The sequence below is a fragment of the Microtus pennsylvanicus genome, chromosome 20, assembly GCF_037038515.1.
Source record: "Microtus pennsylvanicus isolate mMicPen1 chromosome 20, mMicPen1.hap1, whole genome shotgun sequence".
NCBI lineage: Eukaryota > Metazoa > Chordata > Mammalia > Rodentia > Cricetidae > Microtus > Microtus pennsylvanicus.
Genome location: NC_134598.1, coordinates 14,416,663 through 14,442,037, shown reverse-complemented (window position 1 = coordinate 14,442,037; position 25,375 = coordinate 14,416,663). Strand labels below are relative to the sequence as shown.

The 25,375-nt window shown below is 36.9% G+C and overlaps 1 protein-coding gene and 1 pseudogene across 3 annotated transcripts in view; one reads left to right on the top strand and one right to left on the bottom strand.

Moving 5' to 3' along the window:
• The window catches only part of Trhde (thyrotropin releasing hormone degrading enzyme), a 361,503-nt gene that overhangs the window by 100,183 nt on the left and 235,945 nt on the right, over positions 1 to 25,375 (bottom strand). For all 3 annotated transcript variants that reach the window (XR_012908617.1, XM_075954299.1, XM_075954300.1), the window contains exon 7: positions 12,177 to 12,242. Coding sequence is in view for 2 of the 3 variants with exons in the window: in XM_075954299.1 (XP_075810414.1) it covers positions 12,177 to 12,242 (66 nt within the window). In the remaining variant the exon portion in view is untranslated. The remainder of the gene's footprint in view (positions 1 to 12,176; positions 12,243 to 25,375) is intronic.
• Positions 22,697 to 22,793, top strand: LOC142839077 (U2 spliceosomal RNA; annotated as a pseudogene).

Sequence of the window (25,375 nt, the reverse complement as noted above, 5' to 3'; positions counted from 1 at the left end):
TCAGCTTTCAGTTTCTTCCTTTTCTTCATTTCTTTCAGCATTTAAATGAAAGAACTTGGGAAGAATGCAGAATTAACTACACCATTAGATGAAGAGATACAGGCAGCATGTCTGATAAGTTATCCAGTCCCAGGTGGTCAACATTAAATCCATGTGTATATGAGCAACATTAAATGGCTCTCGGGGATATATAGGTCATGGTATATAATAGCACTTACTATTACTTTACAGGAAAGGCAAGAGCTTGAGGGGAATAGTGGAAATAATATACATATAATGAGCTCACACATGAAACTCTCAAAGAACTAAAAAAGTATCTTATATGATTTTTAAGATCTTACTGAACATATTAAGCTAAATTCACTCAGATTTGGTTCGATTGTGGGCCATGCTTCTAGAACACTTACAAGGAGAAGCAAAGAATACTATGTGATCCAACAATTAATTTTTCATCTCATAGAACACCAAAAGTATAAAGCCCAAGACATGCCAAGAGGCTTTGTAGGTGCTGAGGAGAGGTTGGCAGGAGAAAGTTTACTAAGAATATTCACAAAACCTGGATGTAAATTGTGTTTGTACAGGACTTACTTCTATGAATGACCCTGAAGATGTCATGGCAGAACTATCATTTTGCAAGATACATTCAAATATATGTATGTAATTAATAAAACTTTAATTTTACTTCATAATTTTAAGGCAATGTATATAGAAATCTCAGACATATGAATCCAAAATCAAAATCTTTGTTTTTCTTCAGGTCTATGTAAGACAATCATTTGGCATTATTATATAACACTGAATGTTTAGTGTTAACATCTAAAAAATTATGGGTACTGCACACTAGTTATTTCAGAAATAGAGTTATTGGAAACAACAAGCAATGGCATATAATGTGGATGGATTAAAATCTAAAATGTAGTCAATAAGCATAAGTTTTGATAGATCTACTGAGGAAGAGAGGCATCGTGGTACAGAAGTTTAAAGTAAAATGGGAACCTGACAAGTCTGGAATCAAATCTAAGGTCCAACACTATCTATATAAAATATATGTTATGAACAAGCCACCATATTTAAGTTCTTTTTTTGTCTGTTTTCACATGTATAAGATAAAGATAATGAAAAGCATACCACATGTGGTTATAAAACAATGCTAGAGTACTGAAGAATTCTGTATGTATTATCACTTATAACCTTTTAAATTGATTTTATTGAGGTGTACATTTTTCTATAATTTTTTAAATATCTTCAGGCTATATGTAGGTTGGAAAAGTGGACAAAATAAGGAAAAGTATAGTAGTAATAAGGAAGGGTGAAACACATGTAAAATAAGTTTACCACGATTTTGGCACAGTATGAGTTCTTTATACTTTATCCTATTTGATTAACCCCACATCATCATATAACAAATCAAAGGCTGGACATCAATGACTGTCACCCATACCCAAATCACAAACAAGCTATGCAAACAACTGCCTACCGACAGCCAGCAATCACGGTGTGCTGCAGACACAATGAGAATCACATGTGTCTGGGAGCTTTTAGCCATTCAACAGCAGCTCTTTTGGGTAACCTTTTCCAATGACAATTTTCTATCCCCTCAACTAGAAAGTCAGATTGGTGCCTCTCTTTCCCCCACATCCACATGATGGTTTGTGGTAGAAGACCCTCCCATTCCACTTCTTCACTTCTTTGACAATCACTCCCCTGAATGTTGCTTGGAAGAATTCCACTAACAAGGTCTCTTTTCACTCACCTTGAGTTATAATCTCTACCAAGAACTGCTGATATGCTCTAAATACTATCCAAACTCCTTTATGTAACTTAAAAATATACCCCTTCAAACCCATCTGTTTTCTTGTTGCTCTAGTGCCTCATCTGAGACACTTTGATGTTTTAGAATATGCCGAATGCATCTTTTTTCTCTGTTCATGTAGTTTCTTATATATTAGCTTCTCTTTTGACTGCTTAAATTCAGCTTATACTCCAGAACTAACTTTTGATAAATACCTCCCAGGAATCTTTCCCTGCCCACTTCAATGTCTTTTTTGATTTTGAGCTATCCTTCTTTGATTGATATTCATCGTGCTATTTAAGATCATTTTCCATAGCATGTTGCATTGTTTACTGTTGGCTGCCCACATTATCTATGCAAATTGCAAAGATTTAAGGAACTTGTCAAAACCATTTTATTACTGTTTAACCAACAAACTGTTCTTAGCCTGGTACCCACATCATGAATGTCTATGATACAGCACTCAATGTGCAGAATGGTCCTCTGTTAATACTGATAATGCAGCTATTAATTTGCATCTATTGGGTCTATTTCTCTTAAGATAGTGATATGGGGCATGCCTCATTATTTCAGTGAATACTTCTCAAATATATGTCATAAGCTTAACTTCATCAAAATATTGAATTGCTATATCTGAAACAACTTTCTACTTTCTTTTTTAACATGTGACATGATTCATGGCATGTCATATATGAAAGACAATTAGACAAAAATGACAAGACTTAAAGGAAAGAGATGGAGCTCAGGAAGTAAAGCACAAGTACTCTTTTTTTTTATCATCTAAGACGTGAAAATAATTTCAGAAAACTTGCTGTCCTCTTAGTAAGTCCCTTTACAAGACTGGATGGCGAATTAGCAATTTTAAGTGACTTATTCCTGGGGATATAGATAATGGTCCAATAAAATCTTTGTGGTTCTTTTCTCCGGTTGGAGCTTTAAGTAGCAAACTGTCCAGAGCATGATGACTTTTAAAAATAGGGAAACTCCTTCCTTTGTATTATGGATAGAGCAGATCTGAGGCCTCTTGCTTTTATACATGTCTTAGCCTCGTCCTCAGTTATGTAGCTGGATGGCAACAACAATCCGAAGCATCACCTTTAGACAGAACTTGTACAAAGGAGAAAGACAGCATCCCATAATGGGACTCTTTCCAAAACTCATAAAGTGTCCCCCTCAAACCCTGCAGCAAACTCATTTCCAACATTAATCAATTAACCAAATCGTGCTGTGGGTTTTGGCAAAATACTGATAATACAGCTTAAGGTAGCAACATTTGGTTTCATGCCCAGGGAAATCATGGTCTTCTAAAGCAAATGGCTGGCAAAGGGGATGAGAACTTAAGGCAGGATGCAGATGATAAGAAAACACAGTGGGCTATCTCTGGATAGAGCAGGCACATTTGTGTACATTTCTATGATGAAGAAAGCCACTCAAGTTTCGACCTGGGTGACAACAAGGGGCAGAATATTCTCTAGAACGTCAGGCAATCTCGAGCCCTGGCTTTTCTGAAGACTTGACAAGGATGCCGAAGCAAAAGTTTTGGATATTGTTACTTTCTATCAGAAAAAAATTACACCAGTAAAAAAAAAAATTTCACAAGCATTTGTCACATTTTAGCTTTTCAGCATTTGAACTCATTTGAACTCCATAGGGGCAATAACTCAATGTGGAATGTGGGCGGAAGGCAAGAACTCCCTCTCGGTGTTGAAATGGAAAGGACAAAATGCTAAATATTCCCTCTCACTTCCCCTGGCACCTAAAGTTTAAGCATGTGTCCTGGCCTCCAACAAGTGGAGGCTTCAGCACAGAACTGTAAATCCTAAAGAAGCAATGTGAAATGCCTGAGAAGCAGAGAGATCATAGCCTGTGTTGAGAAGCCAGCACTGAGCACGGAGTAACCACCGTGCTAATGACACCAACTAGAAGTTATCATGATTTCTATGTTTCATTATAACCTTTTGGTGAGTTTTGTTTGTCCATCCTTCTCATAATGTGATGGATCACTTTTGGTCCTTTTAGTAAATTTATGTCATCTTAAATCTGCCATAGTTTATTATATTGTTTGAAACCTAAAATTATGTCTAATTTATCAACAAATATAGATGATTTCAAAAAGCAAATGCAGAGTTTCAATGATCATTTTGGGGATCACTAAACAGTAAATAAATACTATATTTTAAAATTTATTCAAAGGGCAAGACTATTTTGTAAATGTGGTAGGTTTTCACTGTGTTTTGGATAGGCAATATAGGGAATGAGGTGTGCACTTAAAAAAATTGGCGGACAAGTAGTCTAAAGATAAACAAATGAATATAAGAAAAGGCAGAAAGTTTCACAAATGGTGTGTACACAAATTGACAACCAAAACTTTTTTAAAGCTTTTGACTTAAATTAAGCACCTAGAGTGGAGGTTTTTAAATTAGGAACAACTGTCCTATGAACTTAACTACTTTAAGCAGATACCATAGGGTGATTTTCAAGTGATCTTGAACAACAAAGGTGATCAAATGTTCCCATCATAGCAATGACAGCAAGAGCTGGGCAGTCTCATTTGAGTCTGGCTCATGTATTTCAGAACATATATTCAAAACCTTGACCTTGAGAAAAACAGAACCTTTAGAACTATCATAGACAGTCAAACGAAACAGAGAAAACTGCACTATAGACTGAGGTATTAATTTTAGTTAATATTTGCAGACTTTCCTGGATATTATGAGACAAAATGAGCAGATGTAGCAGAAAATTGAGGGAGAAAGTATTATACAAAAACAAAAGGAATGTCTGTAGTTTAATTCTTATGGACAAGAGCCAAGGATGGAAAGAAATAATTCAAATTTTCTCTGTTGCTGAATTCTAGAATGAGAGAAACCATTACAGATCGTGTCCCATATAAGAATTTCAAGCATCCACATAAAGCTTAAAATATAGGGGAAAAAGTTAGGTGTTTAGAAAATAAAGCTATTTGAGGAAATATAAGAACAATAGTTGAGTATAATTGTTTGCATGCCATTCTGAGTCAGAAATTAAAATGTGTGTTTACCCTAAATTTACTTCAGAAGCAGCTTGCCTAGACACATATTCAGCTATTTTTCTTTCAGGAACCAAAAATGTGTTTTACATATTTTAAAAATCCATCACCTTGTTTAATGAATGCAAATTTTGGAAAAATTAGTATTTTTTTTAAATAGGTTGTCAAATATAGTACGCCACAGAGTATTTTAAATCAAAACAACCTGCCAGCATTTGAAAAGGGATTTTGTTTGTTTCGCCACTTTAAATTATAGACAATAGCTATACCCACACCACTTTGGTTTCCAAATATCTCTTATGTAGCAATTATGGATCGCAGAACCAATGCCTACAAGCAGAAGTCCTATGAGTTACAATATTGTCATTACTATACTTGTACTCCATTGCAGAACAACCTGAAGGGATTCTACGCCTGTCAGCAAAAATTGTGTAAATATAATAGTCTACAGGGGTGTTTCCAGGTACTAAAATATACCCACTTCTCGCTGTTGCTGCTAGCTTGAAATATTACCAAGACATAAAATGAATCTGTTGGCACAACTCAAGCTTGTAAAATGCTTTTTTTTTTCTAAATGCCCAGATAAAGGGTTCTGACCATCACTAGCTCACAAAAATAGATAAAGTGTATCCTGGCAGATAAAAAAGTGCACTGCCTTTTGTAAATCAAGATGCCCACAGTTTACAAAAGTAGGCATTGTGTCTTCATAAGATGCCTAGTGGTTGCAGGCATGAGCATAGTGTGTCTTGACTCTCCAACTCTTTCGTCACACATCCATGGCACTAGCAAGCAACCAACAAAGAAGAATATGTAATTCAATCAACTAGGAAAAACATTGTTTATACACTGAAAAATCTAGTTAAGAATCCATGCTAATCCTTACCTGACATGTGGCTTTTAGAAATTATCAAAGGAGTTATCTATTTTCTCTAAACATTGATTTCTTCAGCCGAAAACCATACATAACAAACTACCTGATAAATGTCCATAAAGAATGTAACATACAAAAATTTTAGAAAATATCTATTACATAAAGAAATTCTGTTTATTTTAATAGTAAAATTGATAGCAAATAAATATAATGCTTTTTTAAAAAATAAAAAGCGAAGAGTTAATGTATTTTTTTGATCCTTCCTCCAAAAGAAGTCAAAGTGTCCTCGAGTCAAATAAAAGAACTCTATGCTCTAACCTAAGTAAGAAAAATGTCTGGAGACAGCAAAGAGAGGAAGTTAAGGGAAAGGGAAGAGAAGACAAAAAAGGAAAGGAGAGGGGGAGGGCAGAAGAGGCCATCCAATCAGAAAGGACAGGGTCCTCCAGTCCTGAGGTAGACCACACTGATTTTCCTACAGCTCTACTGAAGTTATGTGACCATGCATTATGGATTATAAGTATAATTGTGGAAATGAGAAGAAAATGCTGGAGGCACCTTTTATTGTAAACTGATTTGTCTCTTTTAAGTGAAATTGATGACTACAACATTTTTTCCTCTTATTTCAGAAATATGAGTAGTGATTTTCATTTCTTTTTAAAAGTTATATTGTTTCATTTAAGAAACCAAAATTCTGACTTCCATGCATTACAAATACACATACATATATTTGATAATGTACTTACTCATTTTAGCTTTGGAGCTAATTATTTGACAAATTAAATGTTGATTAAGGCAGACCCAATGTCTAAAAAACTTGTAATGGTATCAGTATTATATGATATTGATTGATCACTAGTAATCATTATGAAATATTCAGCTTTATGCTTACGGAGTATCTAAACCTTTACAAGCCTGTAAGTGGAGTTAGACACATTTGGGTGAAGTGTCAATGGTAATTTTACATTAAGAGTAATTCAACTTTCATCATGATATGTATGCATATAGTCTCTTTAGGAGGGAGTTAACTTCAGTGTACCATCTCAGCTCTGATGGTTAACTTTCAGTTTGTCTAAAAATCCACATGCAAGAGAGGAAATACACCTATACATAAGCCCATGATTCTCAAATAAAAATCTCAAATACACATACTTACATATAACACTTCACGGGAACATGTCATTAAGGGTGTTGTTGCTACTAATAATCACCATGGTTTTGTGCCTGTCATACCCTCGGGCTATCATAATTTTATGAGCACGAACCAATAATAATGACATTTCCTTTTTGTTTTTCTCCACACCTCATTGCTTACATTGATTTGCATAAGCAATTTTCAACCTGATAATTGGAGCCAAACATGTTGTAGGTTACCTTATGGAAGAGAGCAGTTAAATACTAATTAAGAGAAATCTTTCTCTATTCAAACATATTTTAGAAGTTATTGATTTATTCTCACTGGCTGAGCCGGAAGGTGACTCACTCTGACAGGGATTTTAGGGTTTGAGTTTGCATCAGGCATAACAATGATCTTTCGTGTGTGTGTGTGTGTGTGTGTGTGTGTGTGTATTTAATATATATATATATATATTTAATTACCTGATGTCAATTCATAATAACATGAAGAATGATACTTTCGGGTTCAGATCCTTAGGATACAATTATTTTGTTTTTTTTAAAAAAGTGATAGTTGATGTGGGATTCCCCTCTGTGTGGTGTGAATATCATTGGTCAATAAAGAAACTGGTTTGGCCTGATAGGGTAGAACAGTGCTAGGTGTGGGAACTTAACATCTTCAACATCTATTATTTGTAACTGAAAGACATAATCTGACAACAGAAAAGTTTGTATTTGATTTTCTCCATGATCCATTTTCAATATGAACGTTAAAACTGAAGCTGGTTTATCTATGATACGTGCTAGCCCTTTAAGAAATGGATCTACCTCTTTAAAGAAAGCTATCGACAAGGGTTTGCCTATCTGTTAGATTTTTAAAGGAGGCAGCATTGATAAGGGATAGAAGCATGATAGCAATACATGTGTTCATTGCATTTGTGTGAGTACAGAAAGAAAGCCAAATGACAATCAGGATTAGAACACAGGCTTCAAAGTTCTAAATCCCCTGAGTTCTGCCTAGTGTTAAAAACAGCTCCCCTACTTGAGAAGATAAGTCCCTCCCTTCTCTGAATTTCCTATAGTAACACTCAACAAGGCAAATGCTAATTCTCCTCAAAGACTACCTCCAGGACACTGTAAATAGAGTCAATTCCACAGTAAAGGGGAACAACTAGAAATTCTGACATATCATACGCTATAGAAATCATCAACAAGTTTCAAAAAGTCATTAGCAAATATCGTGTAAGACAATCATAGATTATTACAAAAAATACTAAATATCTGGAGCAAAGCAGGAAAGTAAATAAGTGGTTTAAACCCCAAGAAAACATAGGTTGATTTTCATACCAGAAATTAAAACACATTATTAGCAAAAGCTGCAACAGAGCAGCACCCATCTGGTTTGGTACAGCTGCATTACTGCACACAGTGACGGCCACACCGTACAACATTCAGCAGACCCCAGGAAGCTCAAGGACAGAAAGCCATTTTTGTACGTGCAGTTAATGGTATGCTTCCATCAAATTAAAAAAAGCTGCCCCAAATTACGAAATATCAAATAAAATTGCCTAACTGATCAACCGTCCTAAATAAATCCTATATTTAGGAAGCATGAAAGATGGAAAAGGTCTGGAAAATTCGGTTTCGCAATAAGGCGGGAGGCCAAGAGAGATGTCATGGCTTGGAGGAGGTTGAATATTAATTAAGAGAAATGAGAATTATTTCTCAGCACTTATTCTATTGCCTCAAGCTTCCCACAAACTGCCTGCTATCATTTTGTGTAATGGATTATATTTAACAGTAGATATGTAGAGCTTGCAAAAATATAATCATTTCTGTGTCTTGAAATATATTATTTATGAATGGTACATATAATCAAAAACAAAAAAAAGTTTAAATTAGGTTCATTTGGCATATTCCACTTTCAATTCAAACATAATTAGCAAAATTATCAACTAATCTAAACTTATGAATACAATTTGTTTACAAGGAAGAGGTTTGAGATCATTTCTTGATAAAAATCATGAAAAACTAAACAATTTAAACATTTAAGTAAACTCAAAAGAAATAAGATGTCCAAAAACATTAGGACTTTCCTTGCAATTGGACATTTTTACTCAGTTATTTTTTCTCCTTGCTGTCTGATAGCTTATTTATAGGTTATATAATGAATAAAAACAAAAGTTTTCTGTCCTTTTTCTGTCAGCTTAGCAACTGCTCCCGAACCTACTGATACATAAAGACCCGCTGTGGCCTGCAGGCGTTTCACCAGCCATCACGGCAGCTTGGCTGCAGATGCCAACTGTAGGCTTAAACTCTATTATTCTATTTGCCAATAAAGAGTCAGCAGTCAGATGAGGGTATGAAAACCTCCTAGACCAGAACAGGCAAGAAGCAACCAGGTGACCTTCCTTCTTGACTAGAGACTCAGAAAGAGAGCATCTCTTCTTTCCATCCCATGCCAAAAAGGCTCAGGAATCTCTAAGTCCCTCTCCTCCCTGTGAGTCTATCTGTATTCCTAGCTCCTCCATCCTCTCTAGGACTAATTCCTGTCAACTACTCACTGGCTCCACCCCCTGATTCAAGGTTCATTTTATTAACTCAGTCTCAGAGTTTCACAGTGCAATCAAATATCCCAGAACAAGTGTTTTTTTTCTCCAAAAGTTTCAGAATCCCTGTCTGCTGTGTTATATCATCAGTTTGAAATTTAAAATACATATTGCCACACAAAGTACTCTATGATATGTAAAATATTGTTGAAACTCTATTCAAATATTATCTAAGAAAATATGAATATATAAACTGACCTAGAAATCTACCAGAAAAATTACACATAGCATTTTTGTAAATATTTTTGCCTTAGAATAACCCATACAGACATAAAAAAACAGATTTTGTTAGATAATAAAAAGAAGCTGATATCATAGCTTGCTATCATAACATAGTTAAGGGAATCACTTGAGTACACAGTGAAAAAATTTAATGCAAAAAGAATGAAAGAGAAAGAAAGGAAAGAAGGAATAACAGCATATGAAAACGCACCTCATTTGCAGTTTGGGGTTACCTGAGCCAGTAAATATGAACATAATCTACTTGCAAACAATAAACTTTCATTTGTCAACATAGAAATAGCCATGGTTAATGCAAAAACAATGAATAGATTTTCCTCAGAGGTAAATGCTGACATTCCAGAATAGCCCTTTCCCCAACTTGTAAAGTAAAACTCTCCAGAGCCTTGTGAATGGCAGGCTTATTAATATGAACTCTCCCAACACTCAGCACCATGACATGAAGTGTCTGTTCAGGAGGTCATCTCCAAAATGTACCGCATACATCTTCATGCACAAGAGATGATAATTTATCACCCAGACAGAAGGATCTAGTGTCAACTAATCCAAACTGCTGATGATACACTAAATCAGTTTGAGTGATAAGTATAAATAAAGGAAGCTGCAGACCAAGCACTGAAGGATACAGATCCACCTGATCAATGAGATGTCACGAGGCAAATGGAATGCAGTGTTGACAAACATAGACTCCTTTGCTTGAAAATTAACAAAATCAAGTGTTGAAGTCCAAAATTGTGTATTATCATTAGCTTCAAATAAAAGTTTATTTCAATTTTTTGGGCAATTTCAGATAACACTGAAGAGGCAGAGTCAGCAAAACAGATTTTAAGATATACTCAAACTAATATGTTTTGTATACCATAGAAAACATGACAGGATATGGGAAAAGGCTGCAAAAACACTCTGCCCATAACTTACTAAAGTCACTCAATCTGATGAGCATATACATGTACATAGTTGAAGAGAAATAATAACAACTGTATGCAGAAAATGATTTCATATCAGTTTGCCAACAGGAGTCCAAATTCAATTTATATTGACCTCATGAAAACTTAGATATTTTCTGAAACTGTCTTGTTACAAATTCGGTGGGGAAAACAAAGCAGTAGGGATAAGGAAAACCATTTCTCCAGACGGTTTATATTCATGGAGGGCATTCTTTGAGGTGAAGCAAAAAGAAAAAAGAGAAGGGAGAAAAAAAAGAAAAGGGTTTCTCGACGATGTGATCAGAATGGAGTCTTCATCCCTCAGCAAATAGAACCTACAACTTGAGCAAATACGTTCAATGGATTTAGGTATTCTGAGGGAGTCTGTAATGAAAAAGGCTGATTACAATAAATTTCGAAGCCTGCTAAAACTAATCTGCAAAAGTAGTTTATAAGGAAAATTGTTTTCCAACAAATGTATAGGCTCCTTTCATTTGTTGCATTAAATTTAGAGTTTTTCGTGTCAAATTTTACTCTCGCCTTTGTATTTTATCATTCAGTTTATTTCTGATAAAGATAGAATTCTACTACGAAAATATGACCCAATCCCAGTTGCGGTTTATTTAAATTTCAAAATGAAAAGCTTACTAAGAACAGATAAGATTGATTGCTCCCTCTGTCTTAGCATAATTGTATTTCAGGTGAACATCAATTTACTTTAAAGGACACTTCTAAGTAGCAGAATGCATCATAAATAATTCATCAATCACAGTGACTAAGAGAGTGATTTACTCCAGCAGATTTAATGGAATCAACGTTCTAATTTTTTTATTGTTTTATCTGCTCTACATTTTTAATAATTTTGTTTTAATCAAATCCATTCTTACATTTTCATACTCATTACCTTAAATGCAGTTATATGCCACTGTTCTTTCTCTTTTTTCCCCTTTGATTGAAAACACATTTTTTTTCCTCATGCAATATATCCTGATTAGTTCCCCCTCCCTCTACTCCTCCTAGTTCCTTCCCACTTCCCCCTTCTGTTCCGATCCACTTCATTTCTTGCTCACATTAGAAAAGAACGGGCTTCTAAGAGATAACAAAAAAATGAAAAACACATGATTATCTCCTTTCCTTTAAAATGATTCTCATCTCTTTCAAATAAAAGCATTTTATCTTCACTGAGACAAACAGCAACTCTGTACACCAATAATAAAACAAAACAGACCGTACGTAACTGAGCAGGCACAAAGTTTTCTCAATTATGTAATTATGTAAAGCCAACAATTTGTTTTCATATTACGTAAGCATCTCAATGACAGTAAGTAATAGAAGGTTTTCTGAAGTTTGGTAAAACTTAGTTCAGTGCGCCAATGCCAATTAAACACCTCTAAATTAACTGTCTACCTGTTTGAGAATGGACAGACCTTACACTGAGTGTCCTGTGACTTACTGAAGGACCAAGCCTGCCTAGCATTTCTTAAATTTCTCATCAAAGAAGCAATTTGATATTAGTAATTTTCCAAAGTGTGACATAACCAGAAAATAAATATAATGACAAGAAAACATTGGTCGAAGGAAATAGAATGTTACTTACTTGCAAACCCCTCTGAAAAACCGAATGGCCCATAAAATTAGCCAGCATTCTAATTAAAGCAGCACCCTGTGGGAAAGGTAATGAAAAGGGAAGAATTTCAACAAGTGTGATTCTCACAGTGTCATGTGACAATACTTTGTTCAGTCTATTCTTCTTGGAAAACATTCAAGGAGAAAAACATAAAATCATATCTCACTTAAACAGTTGAAAATTCCATGTTTTATATATCTACATGTTTTCTGGATCAAAACCCACTACTTCAAGGTGCAAATCCCTCAGACACAACAGAACAGTCTGTAATTAGGAATAATAAATACTTTTGCGAACATGGCACACGATAAACTTAATAAAGCATGAAACTTATACTCAAAAAACATGATCTGGTAACACAAGGACACCCACGCTAAGAAATATTCAAGTAAAAATAGAATCTGCAGGTACCATAGGTGGTTACTGAACTAAATCAAGTGAGAATGCTCCACAGCCAAAGTGAAGAAGGAAGTGTGAAGCCATCGAGTTTTCTGGGTTCAAAACTTATCTCTGTCACTTTTTAAACACTTTTACCAGAGCAAAGGTTTAGACCTCTCATTTCTTATTTTCTTCTCTTGCAACAAAGAGTTACCCACAATTCCATTCAGTGAGACGAGACAGTTTTGAGACTGAAATAATTAGTGTGTACATATGTATGTTTATGTGTACATAAAGTGTAGTATATATGTGTGCGTATTACATATCTTAAAAAGTGTGGTGTGTGTGTGTGTGTGTGTGTGTGTGTGTGTGTGTGTGTAGAAGAGTTTAAAATGGGCCTGAAAGACATTGTGAGCCATCAATGTTGTTTTAGTTTGGCTCAATATTTTTGTCATATCCATTTCTGAGAGAGACCAGATGTAGTTATATGTACCTATATGTAAGAAAGGATATGTGGTTAATATTTTTTGAGTAATAAAATATTAAATTAGAAAACCTGAGAACTACCATCATAATAAATATAGGATGCAATCCGTGCAAAATGTTCCTAAAGTAATCAACCTGAAGCAATCCAAGTAATGAGCGGTAAGCCAGGATGATCACAAACCTGTATGGAAACTTTAAGTTAGCTTCTAGAAGTCACCAGTTCACACTGAGCTGCTCCAGGGTTCGCAAGCAGAGACTGGTTAAGTATAAATGATAGTCTAGGTTTAGTGGAAACTCCCTTGCACCTACATAACCTCCGCCACTCTTACAAATGCACATACTGCAATAGCACCTTCTCCAAAGTGTCTCTTTAACTTTTATTAATGCACATCAATGGTATATCTCACAGCTGATGAGATTGGCTGTGACGTCTCAAAGCATGCACCAGGGGTATCCTCTTCAAGGAGAGAACCCTACAGCCCTCATCCAACTTGCTCATCCTGCAGCAGTCAGTCCAGCAACTCATCCGTGATTTTCCACTTTTTAACACTAAAACTATTCCCTTTAATTTTGGAACCTTGATGCAATCTAATATTCTCACTCCATTAGTCAATCATCCCTAAAGAACTGCCTTAAAAAAAGAAAATCTCAATTCCCTGAAGAACTTGTTCCTCAAATGAGAATGTTATTATCATCTCAACAAATGAGCTGGCAAACCATGAAGTTTTATGCCCCTCCGGATATCTCTCCCTCTCACATCTTCCACTCCTTTCTTTTCCTATGTATATTGTTTTGCTTCTTGCTCTTTGTCTTCCACACACTTGTACAAGTCCATAAAACATAAGCATTCCTGATTCAATCTAGGGAGCAGGTGAGAATCCCCTTTAGAACGCATCAGCTCTGCCCCCTGAATTTTCTTGACAAACTCTCCTCCTATGTATTTTCCAATCTAGTCTACCCACCCTGAGGGAAAAATCTGTCAGTTCTTCAACAACACTAACCCTTGCCACCTGGGGAGAGAGAGACTGTGAGACAGTCAGCTCCAGGTTCCCTTCGGAGCAGAAGAGCCATCTTCAAATGATTTAAGTGGTTCCCTCCAGGTAATGATGACTTGGTCCCTTGTCAGGCTATAAAAACTATCAGTTGGCATGAACTAGTGATAAAAGAGTATTCTGTAATCATAAAGAATGGGCCTGTTTTCCTGTCTTAGGGAGGCTGGAGCAGGGGCCTCAGAAATAAGATGTAGAAATATAACCAATATGCAAAAGACATAATAACGCAACTCTTCATTATTGTTATATCCTATAACTCAATTACATTTCAGAAAACTTATTGCCTGGATATTTTGATGTTGCCTGGAGCAGTCTACAATCTTCTATATTTAACTGACCTTTTCTGCAGATTGCTAATTTTTTTAAACACCTATTTTAATGAAGTTTGCAAAGAGGTGTCAGGTGAGTTGACCAAGTGTTCTTTAGTCAGTGTACAGGACACTTACTACACATGGGTGCAACAAAGGCCACACTAAAAGTCACCCCACATGCTTCTGATTTAAAGGAAATGCTGAATCACATTTCCCTGAATTTGAAAATATTCACTCGTCAAGCTAACCTCATTTATAATGTGGCAACCTAGAATCACTTGTGGTTGAAAATTCCAGCCGTGAGAAAGTGAATTGGACTCTTAAGTACCTTGAAGAGATTTATGGAAAGGAATCGTACTATTTCTTAGGAAAAGTCAGCATAACTTTCTAAAACAAGGTCCATGAGAGACACTATAGAAACTGACTGATTTGCTTAGAATATCATAAGCGATATGTCACAGTAAGAGGTTTAAAAACTCAACCACCATTTAGTAGGTTTTCTTCTGTCCTTTATTTTTTTATTTTGGTTTACCTTGTAATAATCCTAGTACCTAATGATTTCAGAGGCACTGACTATGTACAGAGAAAAAGACCTCCTCCTTGCCTCAGACTTAGCACATCTCTCTCCTGCAGGTAGCTAAGATAAGCTCCCTTAATTCAATAGTAGTTGACAAAGAGAGAAATTGTCTGCACACACGGCAGTTACGTTGTGTTCTTAAGCACCAGCTATCCATCAAGGAGATAGTCTTTATTGTTTCACTGGTATGTTTTCACAATGTGTAATCACTTTTTAAGAGAAGGTAATCTTCCAGACTCAATTATTTCCTTAGCATATGTTTAGTGAGTTGGTAGTTTCTTCTATAATATCCCACAGAATACAAATAGGAACCATGTAAGTACAGCTCATCCCTATGGGGCTAAAGGATCTAAAGAGTGACCATCTGGGTTCTGCATCAAAGGTGGACAACATATTCAGCCCCCATCGACACAATGTAACAAGAATCATATTTACAAAGTGGGACAGGCGAGGAGAGGAGAAACCTGAAGGAGAGGTCATACAGATAGGAAGGCATGAAGCCACATATTGGGGGATTGAGCGGGAAGTAAGTTTGAAGCAGAATTTAAAAGTTTGGATTGCAGAGCTAAAGTATTTGGAAAGGGGAGAGGTTAAGGATGATACCCCAGATAACCAGATACAAGACACCCAGAAACAAGCAAGATGAATGAGTGGTAGCTAGGCAGTTTAACAAATGTGACAGAGGTAAATTTGAATTTTAGTCTAAGATAGAAGATGAATTGCTTTAGGTGCCGGCTGTGGTGGCACACGCCTTTAATCCCAGCATTCGGGAGGCGTAGGCAGGAGGACCTCTGTGAGTTCAAGGCCACCCTGGTCTACAAGAGCTAGTTCCAGGACAGGAACCACAAGCTGCAGAGAAACCGTGTCTCGAAAAGTCAAAAAAAAAATTTAGAAAAAGTTAACTAAACTACAGAAATCACTTGGAAAATGTGAAGTTTTAAAAATAGGTCTAGAAGCACAGGACTAGAGAGGAAATGAAAGAAACAAGCTACAGGAGAAGACATAGCTGGAGACACGAACATGGTTAGGAGTAGGTAAGAACACCAGAGAAATGTGCTCTTATTTCAGTGAAGGCAACAGAAAATGGAACCCATAGGGCTTTCTGAAGATCACATGGTCTTCTCTGTAGTGCTCAGGATAAACACTCAGGAATTTAAATTAAAAGCAAAGGTGGACACCAGAGTATAACAAACGGCTGAAAGCAACGTGGGTAAGAGTAGAGTCATGGAAGACACGGTTGGGAGCTGTGCTTCCAGTTTCAAGGAAAATAATATTTAACAGAGGAATTTAGTCAGTAACAATTAGGAAGGAACTATTTTACTATCCCGTGGGTATGAATGAAGCCAAAATCACGTGAACATGAGGCATTCGTGTTATGCTTATTTTTGGCTTTTTGAGACAGGGTTTCTTTGTATAGCCCTAGCTATCCTGGAACTCACTCTGTAGACCAGGGTGGCCTCGAACTCACAGAGATCTACCTGCCTCTGCTTCCTGAGTACTGGGACTAAAGGGGTGCACACCAACCAACCCCTTGGCCTTTAAAAAGTATATACAGATACAGAGAAAAAATGTTGTTCTAAGAAATAATGATTGAACGGAGATGGTGATTGTAGACATGCAGATTGAGAGATGGGTGTTAGAACAAACTTCCAGGAAGAAGAAGAGGAGAATCTCAGTTATCTCAGGGAGTATGTGCATAGGCTTCCTGAGACAAAACTGAAAAGGGAAATGACGGGATAAGTCACTAAGATTCTAGGGCCCAAAGCACAGCTGGAATCAGTCTCAGCACAGCAGACTTGGGCTGCACAAGGAGGCATGACCTGTCTGTCTCACTAGGGTAGACCCATCACCCACAACACTTCATAGTACAAAGGATTTTCAGATAAGCAACTGGTCTTTCTCTTTTCCACAATGCAAAGGCAGTCTTTAGATTATATCATCCTGAGAGTAGAACTAGATTCAAAGTAACTATGTTGGGTAGAAAGGAGTGAAACACGGGAAGTGGTAGAAAAGTCCTGTGAATAGAAATCACTTGAAAGGTAGCAATCACTAACGGCTCATGGTGTGATACAGTCACAGTGTTACAAAGAAGGTATCATTATTTTGCCCAATCACAAGTATGAGGCTGAAAAGGTTGTATAACTTACTGACATTGACCCAAATTAAGTAAAAGAACTATGATTAGAGACCCACTTATATCCAGCTCCAAATCGTCCCCTTTAACTGATGGAGGTTACTGTCTTAGGATTTGCAATCAAGACGGAACCTAGACACCCTTTAAAATCACTGGAGAAATGAGAACCTAGAGAGAAAAAATGTTCTGGGATATTGTCTTAGCTAGGCTAAGATGTGTTATATTTGTTTATACTGCAAAATATTACTTTACCTGTGTAAAGGTGTGTTCCTTTTCTTTATGCATCTATTTAACGATGTAAGGATAACTGTCTAATTATGGAAAGATGTGTTGCATTTGTTTCACATTGCCTTCCAGCAGCACCTCACTGCTGAACAGTCAATAGCTGGGCAGAATAAAGGACAGATGGAGCTGCCAGGCAGAGAGAATACATAGGAGGGGAAATCTAAGTTAAGGAAGAATGAGGAGAAGAAGAGAGACTAGAAAGGGAAGGAGGAGGAGCACAAGCCAAGCTGCCAGTCAGTCCGACACAAAAAGCAATGAAAGTAAGAAACGCATGAAGAAAGAAAAGAAATAAGCCCAGAGGCAGAAAGGTAGATAAAGAGGAAGCAGGTTAATTTAAGTTAAAAGAGCTAGCCAGAAATGAGCTTAACCTAAACCAAGTATTCAAAACTAATATGCGTCTGTGTGATGATTTGGGAGCTGGTTGGTGGTTCAAAAGAAAAAGGCTGCTAGAGAAAGAAAAGGAAAAGAAAAAAGGAAATTGTTCTAATTGTTCAGTGGCACTCTGGCAGCAGAGGACGAAAGGAAATTAATAAGATTGAAATGGCTTTCCTGTTCTCTCGGGCTGGAAATGAATGAAATATTTGGATGGAAGGGTGGGCCGTGCTTATCGTGCTAAGAAACACCAGGCCGCCTTAGCACAAGTTCAGTGCAAACCAAACGCAACAGAAGTTGAAAGTGTGTGAAAACACACTGCTCCGATTGCCAGCTGCTTCTGTAGTCTCCCCCATGAAAGCCGCAGTCCTCAACTTACTCCAAGTCAAGGACTAAGTAGGAAAAACCACAGGGCACCTATTCCAGGAAAACAGGAAGCCCCTCCAGTGGGGATATGATTGGAGGACATCTCTGGTCTGGGAGATATTTCTGTAACAAGCTACCCACCTGGAGTTCTTCCCATCCAAGGGCTTCAAACACCCTCCACTTGCTTGGGTTGTCCTTTGTAGTGCATTATCCAAACCGATCCGGTTCCCTTGCCCAGTGATGCTCTATGTATCGTGGTGTCTATGCTTTAGAATATCAGGATTAATTCGATAGGGCAGTTTGCAGTATGGAGATCCCCACAAGTACAATCTACTTTTGGCTTGTCACAGACATTAGTTGGTGATCAGTGTACTATAGTCACAAGACTATCAACAAAACTGGAAGTTTCTTTTCAAGTCTCTAACTACTACACCTTCTATGGTGTGTGCATGTGCTTCGTGGTTCATTCCATTATTGGGCTGGAAGGAAGGGAGTAACCCCACATCACTGCCTCCACTTTACAGATGGGAGAAACTGAAGTAAAAGATCATTTGCTCGATATCCGCCAGCATGGTCAGACCTGCAACACGTCCCTGAATTGGCTTCCATCCACTCTGTTGTTTTTAATTATAGTTCTTTAACAAACAGAGAAACCTGTGCAGTGAGACATCCCTGCTATAGTCTGTGTTGTTGAAAGGGTTAGCATATTGACTTCAAAATCAAAGTGCTTTTCAGATGCAGCTTTCAGAAAGATGTCTGTTCACTAAGCATAGACAAATAGAGAGAGTACACCATTCTGCCAAAATCTGTTAATATAGAAAGTCTTTGGTCTGAAGGGAAAGAATATATTGAATATTCCCAGAGCTTTTGTAAAAAATAAATAAAAAAAGGAGAGAGAGAGAGAGAGAGAGAGAGAGAGAGAGAGAGAGAGAGAGAGAGAGAGAGAGACGCTAACTTCTTTTTAAGGTATTATATGCTACTTTAGCATTTGAAAAACAGGGTGGGGAAGAAAAATACCTAATCTTGAATGTTCTTGGCTCACAAACTGATCAAACTCCCTGCCAAGCTCCCCTCCTTGTTGTCTTTGAAATTCATATCCTGTTTTATCCATCACTTGTTGTTACATACATATGTCTGTGTATAGCTCAATACATAAATATAAGCTGCTCAGTATATAAAATATTCATATATGTTTTCATGGCTGATCCTTTAGTATTGGGTAATCAATTGGTATGATCTTTCCTGAAAACAAACTTTCTCCTGTTCTCAACATTCTTTAGTTGCCTGTAATTATATCATAATATAAAAAAGATAAAAATAACAGTATACAGAGGATGAAAATGGAAATACAATCAATTCTAATCATGAAAGCGAAATTAATGCCCACTTGCTCCATCACCCAGGCTTAGAACCTTGGAGTCCTCTTTGACTTATTACTTCCTGAGGCCAGGCCTCTACCTCTGTGCAGCTGAATTATTTCACAACCTCTTAATGGCAGCCCCAGATTCATTCTCACCCTCCCAAATCCATCCTGTGGGCCACATCAAACTAATTTTAATAATTACTACAGACACTTAATGTCTGCTAAGCGCTCTAGTTCTGCTGTCAACTCCAAGCTCATCACATCATTTAAATATCTACTATTAGACTTAAGAGATAGTAGTAATGACAGCGACAACTGTACTGTTTTAATTAAGAACAAGAAGAAAGTCCACCTGCATTTTTCTGACAATTTATTAAAATTACCCACAAAACAGTTGGAATAGTGTTTGCCATATAACAAGCTTCAGGAAAGTTATATGGGATTGTGATCATCTAACTTCCTTGCCTCCCAAAATTTTTACTTCTAAGCACCTTCCTCAGGTCATAATCAAGGCCATGGTAAGAATATTTGATACGCCTTATCTTCCCATATAAGCAAATAGTCAGCCTCCCTTCTAGCTAAACTCATTTTCTCATGTGACCATATCTTCCACACTCACATTTTTGCCATGATATGTACTCTAAGTGCAATAAAAGCTCCACTTTCTTTTTATAAATTTTAAAGTTTTTTAATATATATTTGGAGGCATGGTTGGACCAGAGTGTGGATGTGGAGGTCATAGGAAAATTTGGTAGAATGAGTAGGTAACAACCTACAAAGTATGTCTATGGAGAATATTCAAAATCTCCTTCAGATAGTGAACTGAGATAAAGACTATTGAAATTTTTCAATGTGAAATTAATATTTGACTTGATGGAAGAGATTTGGTCAATTGGCAAGAATAGAAGCTCACAGTAATTTTAAAAGAAAGAGAATTGTGAAATTACAGTGTTGTTTTCCCCCTAAAAGAGCATAATATTGAGTAAATATAAGTCAAGGAGCTTTCTGAGTGAGATGAAAAAATCATAATAGTTTGTACAGACCAGAGTGATTGAGAAGAGAATGAGAAATGGATGACTGAGAGAGGTAACTCATACTCAGAAAGACAAACACGGTATGTGCTTACTTGTACATGGATATTTGATGTAAACCAAAGGATTTCTAGACCACAATCCACAATTCCAGAGAAGCTAGGTAACAAGGAAAACCCTAAGAAAGACACATGATTTGCCCTGAGAATGGGAAGTAGATGAGGTCCATACCACACACCTCTCCTCGAGGCTCAAGGATCTTTGCAGAAGAGGAGGTGAATGCCTTCAAGGAAACGGTATTGCCCTTACACCACAGGGTAGATGCCCATATGAAGTCACAGCGCTTGTGGCAGTGAACACAAGTAGTTCAAGTTGAGCAAATCCCAGCATAGAGCAGGGAAGGTTTGCATGCAGTCGCATGCCTAGCTGAGGAACTTCAGTAATTGATTACTGCTGAGATAGAGATATCAGTCAGTGGACTGACACATGCTAATGATCACACTTCAAAGAAGAATCAACATCCAGGAGTAGCTAGTCAACACAGCAAGACGTGAGGAGTGGACAGAGGAAGGAATAAAATTACATGGCTATGGAAGTAAGGGGAGAGGGCTGGATGTGATCTAAACATATTGTATGAAATCCTTAAAGAATTAATAAAAACATTACAAAAATCAACCTAGTAGTTAATCTATGGTAACTTATGCAAAAATATGAAGGGATTAACGACAGAATACTGATAAAATATTTAGTTTCGTTTTTTAAAATCCTAAAATGCCACAAACCAGTGTTGACTGGATAAGAGATTTAATTTTGGTTTTAGAAGTTAAGGCAACATAATTTGCTAAAACGTGGTACTCACTCATAAGTGGATATTAGCTGTAAATAATGGAAAAACTATGTGCAAGTCACAAAAAAAGAGAGACTAAGTAACAAGGAGGGTTCAAGAGGGACACAAGGATCTCCCTGGCAAGAGGAAATAGAGGAGATTCCTTAAGCGGACTGAGAGCGGGTGGGGATGTAAACATGAGTGATCAGGTTGTGGGAGTAGAGAGAGAGAGTACTGAAAGAGGCAACCGGAAAAGCAGGGGTACATTTGTACATCAGGTAGAAACCTGGCACAAGGGAATCTCCCAAGATTCTACAAGGAAGAACCCAGCTAGGGCTCTTAGGTATGGCTCCTAGCAATAGTGGAGAGGATTCTGAACTGGCCATCTTCTGTGACCAGGCTAGACTTCCAATGGAGGGTTTTTGACAACAACCCAGCCACATAGCCTTGACCTACAGGCTGCCCTGCCTATGTGATGTACTAGGGTAAGCATGGCCTAGAGACTGAGGGATGACTGACCCAACCAATGACTGATCTAGCTTAAGATGGATGTTATGAGAGTAAGCCCACTCCTGACACTACCTGGAGTGCCAGGACCCACGGGCTAGATACCTAGGAGAGAGCCAAACATGACTGGAGAAAAAAAGTCAATATAATGATGCCTAACGAAAATACGCTATACTCATAGATTAGTGCCTAGCCCAATTGTTATCGAAGAGACTTCAGCGAGCAACTGATGAAAACTGACACAGACACCCACAACCAAACATTAGGCTGACCTCGGGTAATCCCACTGAAGAGAGAGAGGAAGGATTGTAGGAGTCAGAAGGGTCAAGGATATCACAAGAAAACTCACAGAATCAACTAGCCTGGGCTAACAGGGGCACACAGAGTCTGAATTGACAACTAACGAATCTGAATAGAACTGGCATAGGCCCTCTACCTATGTTCTATATAACTTGATCTTCTTGTGGGACTCCTAACAATGGGAGCAGGTGCTGTCTCTGCCTCCTTTGCAAGCTTTTAGGACTCTTTTCCCCTTACCAGGTTGCCTTGTCTGCCTTAATACACTGGGAGGACTTAATCTTACTGCAACTTGATATGCAATGCTTGTTGATATCCACGGTATCCTGTCATTTTCTGAACAGAAATGGAGGAGGAGTGGATTGGGAGTGGTCAGAAAGGGAATGGGGAAAAAACTTGGTGAAGAGGAGGGAGGGAAAACTGTGTAGCTGGGCTGTAATTTGCAATACTGTTTGGCCAACAGCTCAAGCCTATTTCTGGCTAATTTTTTAAATTTGCTTTTTATATTGTTTCTTGGCCTCTTGGCTAAGATCAAGTGTAGTATCTGTTCTTATCAGTTGAATTAATTAATATTAATTAATAAAAGAAAAATCTAAATTCTTTTGTGTCATAATGTCATTGGTTAAATATGCCAGACCGAGAAAATCTTCAAAGATGTCAATATCATTTGTACTTTTGAATATCAGCCAACAGACAGTGTCCCTATATATTGTGGAATAATTTATCTTTGTCATGGTTAGACTATCACAGCTGGAAATCTATGTGAAATTTAGTACATTTTTAGAAATTACAGAGGGAATTAATGTTCATTAATCTAACATGTATCATGTCAAACTTGTTCTGGAAATACTGTTATTAAAACATGCTTACATATACACTAACAAATGTCACAAATTAAATGTTTGATATAACCATTACCAATTGGGTTTTAGATGCATTCAAATATAAAATGCTATCTTAATTTTATATAAAATAAAGCATGGCTATTTTTAAGTATTAGGACTAGAGTTGAACAGTAAATGAAAGAGCTTAATATGCAAGAAATAATATATAGTTTATTACTCAACTATACTGTAAAAGGAACTATAGTTGGACAGTTATCTAAAAGTAGAACACTAACATTGAATAATATTTTTATTGAAGTGTATATTTTGTAAATAACTCAGACATTCATTTTTCCACTGGTAGACAAATGTCAGGTAGTCAAATATTTGAAAACTACTCATAAACAACTTTATAAAAACCAATTCATTACAAAGTTGAACAAAAGATTCATTTACATGATTCCTTCTTAAGTTTTATAAGACATGAATGGAAATACAAAGATAGATATTGATGAATATTATGTTAAAGTCTAGAGTATATTATTATTATGATGATGATGATTCAATTCCTGTTTTTTTCCTCTGATGTTCCTCTACATTTTACCTCTGAATCTGATGACTTTATAATTCATGAAAATAATGCTTTTCCCTTATCCTTGTCATATACCATTGTGACCATTTTGCAAGTATCCCAGGCACTGAAGATTCAAGATCAGGTAGAGGCATGCACTGTAGCTCTGATGGGATTGATCTTTAAAATACCCACTCATCGGTGCTCTAAAACTTGTCTTTTTAGCAGCTCATACGATGGCCAATTCTTAACTTTCATTACTTATTAGTAGAAAATGTAGAAAATTTACTTCAAGTTTCAACATTCCTTTTGGTTGATCACTAAGGATAGAATTTTTTTTCTTTTTTATTTATTTATTTATTTATTTATTAAGGATTTCTGTCTCTTCCCCACCACAGCCTCCCATTTCCCTCCCCCTCCCCCAATCAAGTCCCCCTCCCTCGTCAGCCCAAAGAGCAATCAGGGTTCTCTGTCCTGTAATATGTTGTGTTGTTGGGACAATTATATTTAGATGTTCTATTGAGGATATCTAATAATTAAAATTACTCATTTAGCAATACAATCACAAAGATATTCCTCAAAAACCTTAAAATAAGCTCATATAACTTTCAAACAAATTTCTTTGAGTTTTCCATCAATGTGTCTCTGCTCTGCCATGGTTCACTTTTCTCCAGTCCACTGTGAGTGGCATTACACTTGGCCGTGTTTTAGCTTGAGCACCCAGGGGGCAATGTTTGTGGCATCTGAGTTTTTGGATGCATGTCATTTTATGGCTTTTATTTAAATAAGAAAGAGATTTTCACAAAGGCAGAATAAAGATCCTAAGTATAAAATAGTGAAGCACAGGTGATATGAAGGGGTGAAGAAAAATTGGGAGATTTAAGTGGGGTAGAGGATGGGAGAGGAGGAAAGACGATAAAGTGGGAAGAGGAATAAGAGCAGTAAGGATGCTTGAAAAAGCCAAATGGAAATCTACTATTTCATGAGCTTTCTCTATAAAAGATTTTAAACGGTATAACCTTATAAAGGGAATGTTAGTTCTTCCAGAGGATATGGATTGAAAATAAAAAGTATGCTATGGACATAGGACATTCAGAAGTCAAGCCGGTAGTGATCAGAGAGTTTCTTACTTTCGGGCTATCTTTCATATTGCTAGAAGGTGCTATGTAGGTTGCTGACCAAGAAAAGTTATCAGCAGTGTTTCCCATCATAATCTCTGCATGCTACAATAGCATTCTGGGAAAATGCCCACGGTTGCATATGAATAGAAAAATGACATCTAAGGGGAGGAAGCATCGTACACTGTATTCATATGCTTTGTGGAATCATTCATGGCTTATTAGTTCAATTAAGGAATTTTAGGATCAAATAGGCTTCACTATAGGTTTTGGCTTTGGTGGATAAATGCATCATTGTCCAGCAATTTTAAAATAAGGCTCAAGTCAAGAAGACTTGAGACTTGGAGGTCAGTGCTCTATAACCATGGGCATATGTTCCACATGAATGAGGTTTACTAGACAGAAGCATAAATAACCCTGTCCTTCATGTAGACTTGAGGCTGTCATTTGCGGGGATTTTTTTTCCCTATGAAAATGGAGATGTGCGAGCCACTTACTCATTCAGACAAAATGTCTCAGACTAGCCCCATGCAGTGAAGCTTTACCTAGCTGTTGCTATGGTCCTCTCATAGTCCTGGCACTACTGACAAGGACAAAATTGTAGTATATTTTTTCATTAAGCGTCCATATGAGGACTTCTTCAAGGATGGACTCACACGAAAGGCTGATGA